The sequence below is a fragment of the Dermacentor variabilis genome, chromosome 9 (assembly GCF_050947875.1).
Source record: "Dermacentor variabilis isolate Ectoservices chromosome 9, ASM5094787v1, whole genome shotgun sequence".
NCBI classification, from domain to species: domain Eukaryota; kingdom Metazoa; phylum Arthropoda; class Arachnida; order Ixodida; family Ixodidae; genus Dermacentor; species Dermacentor variabilis.
The window spans coordinates 97,660,903-97,665,588 of NC_134576.1; the positions used below are offsets into that span (position 1 = coordinate 97,660,903).

At 50.8% G+C, this 4,686-nt stretch overlaps 1 protein-coding gene across 1 annotated transcript; it reads left to right on the forward strand.

Moving 5' to 3' along the window:
- Positions 1 to 364: 364 nt before the first annotated feature.
- Positions 365 to 4,478, forward strand: LOC142558106 (uncharacterized). Its single transcript, XM_075670267.1, has 2 exons — positions 365 to 759; positions 3,800 to 4,478. Exons 1-2 carry the CDS (start codon positions 437 to 439, stop codon positions 4,350 to 4,352), a joined length of 876 nt encoding a protein of 291 aa, XP_075526382.1. The 5' UTR covers positions 365 to 436; the 3' UTR covers positions 4,353 to 4,478.
- Positions 4,479 to 4,686: the final 208 nt, after the last annotated feature.

Consider the following 4,686-nt stretch of genomic DNA (forward strand, 5'->3'; position numbering starts at 1 on the left):
CTGCTGTTGATGAATCTACAGGGCCGAAGAAAAGGGATCGCTTACTTGCATTCCTTGAATAGCGCTGAGCAGTTTCATATTTTCATTACGTAAATAATTCTGCGATGTGCAACAAAATATTTTCTGTGTGACTTACACACGCCCCACTTTTTAGCAATATTGATTTCGCATCTGATGTAAGTGTTACTTGTTCTATCTGCTTTCGTTTCATCTCGCCTTACAGATTTGCTACCTTCTAATATTACGTACGACAGGAAAAAGCTCAGATTTATGGCGTTTCGTTTTCATTTCCCTTCGGCGGCCAGAAATAAGTTTTCTGATATTCACAACGCCGGTGAAGAGGCATCGCGCGAGCTCGCGCAGCGCACCCGGCAGTAGAAGAAGATCGGCAGCTGCCACGCGCAATACCGGCCGCCGTTTCGACCCGAGCTCAGTCATGGGCAAGGCCAAGAAATCAAAGTCCGGCGGCAAGGCGAAGAAGGGCAAGTCCGGAGCCAAGGGAAAGAAAGGAAGCAAGGGATCCTCCTCGGCAAAGAAAGGAGCAGCGGCGAAGCCCAGCAAGGAGCCGTCGTCGAGCCAGCAGCAGAGCAAGGGCTCCGAACAGACGAGCGCCTCGCAGAGCGCGACGCCCAGCCAGACCGACACAAGCGCCACGTCCTTCAAGCCTCTGGATCGGCCGCCCTTGGAGCCGCTGGTCTTGCCCGCCGACCTGGATTTGTCGCTGCCGCGGCGTCCGTCGACCATCTACGTGTGGGACTGGTGAGCGCGCTCCTTCCGAAGGGCGTCGTATGCTCGAGCGAAAGCATGCGTGCATGTCGTACACGTTACGTTTTTTTTTTTACGTAGTGACACCACGCGTTGCGCGACGTTCGAGGACACGTTAGGGGGCGATACGCTAATCCTGCAAAAGCACTTCTCCCCACTCTTGGCTTGACACGACCAAGATGGCGGCCATCGGGCTAGAATCGTAATTATTGTGTCAACTTGCATTCGCACTGGAGTTCAGCGCACCCTAGTGTAGTCTACAAAACGTAATCTGGATTCCGCTATAACCACTATTAAGTCAGTCACACTGGCCCTTTCACGAGTATACTACCTCTAAGTATATAACCTCATTTTAGCTGTCGTCTGATAAAAAAAAAGGAAATAGAAAGTCTTAGCGGATAAAATTTCCGGCAAACGCGTCCAAACAACGTATGTACCGCGCGTGCCCGTGTATTTGGCCACACTTCCCCCTTGTCCGTCGGCCGAAGCATTTTGTTTTTAAGTTGAAAAGCCAGGTGGTGCCGCATTTGTCAAAGATTAAAAAGTCGCAGTTTCGCCGGAAAGGCGAACCATTGATTGCCATGGCAAATACATAAACAGCTATACGAAGTAAGGATAGTATTTTGTAAAACAATGAACGGGGCTAGCTGGTGGACAATCATAATTGTATTGCACTTAGTAATATACTGATAGAACTTGAAGAACGTCAAGAACGAACATAAAAAGACAAGATATGTACGTACGTAGTGCAAACTACCAATCGATTTAATACTGTTAGAGGATACGCTTATACTTGGCCCAACGTACGTTCATTTCTGCTCGTTCTTCAAGTTCTTCTATCAGTATAAGGCTGAGCACAGTACAATAATGTAAGAATAGTAGTCTTATCGGCCGTATAAACTTGCAAACATTCGCTTAACTATCTTAATTAACAAGCATGGTATCAGCGCACACAGGCGAACATGAAGAAACCACGCTCAAAGACCCCGAACACTCGCTGTCAAAACGCTAGCGTGAGGAAGCGCGGCAGCAGCAGCGAGCGAAGAGACCTTCCAGCTGAGTATCGCTCCAACGGCGAGTGGCGAGAACGCAGCACGCACAAAGGTATGAAAGCCCACGATGCAGATGGTTGTCAAGACGCGTGAAGCGATGCAAAGAGCAGCTGCTGCCGAAATACAACGCCGGCCCCCACTCCCTCCCCTCACGCCGGCATCATGCACGCGGCGGAAGACGGCGCGTCTGCTCCCCGCTGTTTTTCCCTCGTACGCGTGGGATTAAGCCGCGATCGTCAGCGCTTCTCGAGCGTGGTCGGAGTACAACGCCTCCGCCCGTCCTTACCCGCCCCCCGAGGCCTTTCACGCGACGGAAGACGGCGCGTTTCTGCCCCGCTTTCCTACCTTGCGCGCGAGATTGAGCCACGATCATCGGCTCCGTGCGCGCGCTTTCAATCGCCCCTACAGCATGCGGCGCGCGGTGACGGCGTTATCGCCGTAGGAAATTACACGGGACATCGTGACGACGACGACGACGACGACGGCAGAAATGCGCGTGGATTGTCCATATAATTTATATCTCAATAAAAAAACGTGTCAAGCTGATTTAAGTCATAAAATGCTGGATGATGCATGATGAGAACGACAAAAATTTTGAACAAGGAGACTCGAATAAACAAAAAAAAGGAAAAGAAGAAAGAACACGTTTTTCAATCTATGTTCACAAGCGAATGGCTTTCTTCAGCGTGGAGTGCGGAGGTCGCACAGCCTTGGCCGCTTGCCAAGGTGCGGTGAAAGAGCGTACAGAGCATTCCTCTCTCCCCCATTGTTACAGTCGGCAAAATTCTGCACTGGAAAGCTATGTTGTTGCACGGCAATCTGAAGTTCTACATTCACCGCGCAAACTAAGCCATTTATTAAAGCGAAAGCCTTAGACGGCTTATGGGAGAAAAATTTGGCCGTCCGGCATTACGGCACCAAAATTGGGCGTCGAAACCACGATTTTTGGTGGGAGTCGAACCTACGACCTCCGGTGTTAATTAAGGCGCAGTTACTTGAGGGATAGTTAATTAAGGCAGAGGTATTTAAGGCACTCAAATACACTTTTGTTGGAAATCGAACTCACGACCTATGGTGTTAAGATAACCTACTTTAGGCATGGTTAATTAATATAGAGTTAATTAGGGCACTCGTACGCAGGACCTCTGAGTGGAGTCGAACCCACTTTGAGATATGGGCGAACCAACCATGTATCGAAGTTGGATACCGACTGACATCGTGAAGGCCGAGAGTCAAATCTGCTACCTTTGGTGTTAATTAAGGCGAACTGAACTACGACAAATTAAGGTAGATTTAATAATTATGTATTTAGTGAGGGCACTCGTACCCACGACCTTGGGTGGGAGTCGAACCCGCGGGCATTGGTGTTAATTAGTGCGAAAGTAATTAAGGCAGAGCTAATTACGCCAACCGAACCCACAACCTTTAGTAGGAGAAAGCAAGTAATAGGAAGCAGCAACGCATTAGAGAGAAAATATCAAGTAATGTAATGAATGTCTCGCGAGCGCGCAGGCTTGCGCTTTCATCCTATGTAACATGCGCTAAAGCGGCTGAATTTCATTTTCGCTCTCATATAAACACGCCATTCATTAGTAAACGTCGGAGAAATAACCGGAACTCGCACACAAAATGTATTTTTGTTTAGGGCTCACTCATACTTGTCCAAATTCTACTCAGTCGGGCTTACTCGGACTCAGGCTCATACACCTAGGACACACTCAAGCTCCCTCGGACTCACCGCTCGCTCTGAGTCTGAGTTAGTCGCGAGTCCACTCATGAGTCCATTCGCCGACCTCTGATCATTACTGAATGGCCATTCACAGATACAAATCGCGTACACGTATACCGTCGAAGCGTGCTCCAGACCATAATGTAGGCTACCACAAAAACTCGCACGATTCAGCTTGGACCGCTTATAATTCATACGTTCTACATAATCATCAGTAACGACAACGTAATTGTGCGACTTGACTCTTTTCCAGGGGCAACGTCTGGTTCTTCCCCGTCGGAGTCGTCGCCCTGGCGGTCGTGGTACTCGGCATGATCCTCATGTCGTACAACATTCAGAGCGAATACGTTCACACCCCGAACGAGACCACCGCCGCCGCGCACAACGCGACAAGCGTCGCCGTGGCCGAGTCCACCGAGACCAAGGCCGAACAAGTCAAACGGCGGTGGTTTAACGCCACCAGGCGCAAGCAAAGGGAGATGTCGCGCGAGCCGACCGACGCGGTGTCGACCGCTTCGAACGACGAGTGGACAAAGGCGAGCGCCAGTGCCGAGTCGGCGACGTCCGCTGAAGGTGCCGGCGACGGGTCGGCCGCACTGGTTGTCCAGGTCGCGGGCGAAAAGGCCAACGCAAACGTGACCGCCAGTTTAGAGGCCAGCACACCGGCTCGGGCTTGGCAGGATGCCCCAGTCGACCGCTCGCAAGGCGCGTTCCACGCGACGAACTCCTTGCCGGTGGCATCGAAGGAGGCCGACAGCGAAGAGCGGCCGCAGAACGCGTCCGCTGCGTTGGGTAACGATCCCTAGAGGGGAGACTGCGGGGAACCTTTGGGTTGGGCTCAAAGTGCCGGCTCGTTGAAAGAACGCAGGTTGCCTCCATCGTTTCGCAACGCGAATAAAGTGAATGCGAGAAAATATCGTTTCTCTCCCTGACCTTAGTCTTGCACCTAATCTGCAATAAAGACTGGGAGTTATCTCGGCAGGGAAATGCCATTCGAATTTATTATGACAAATTTGCTGTAGATTGAGCAGCTGGCACTGTCGCACCCAGCTTAAATAGAAGCTTTCCTAGCGAACGTTCTCGGACTTTACACGCCATGACTGCTGCTGCAATGCCAAAAAATCGCGTCCCTCTCGTCGC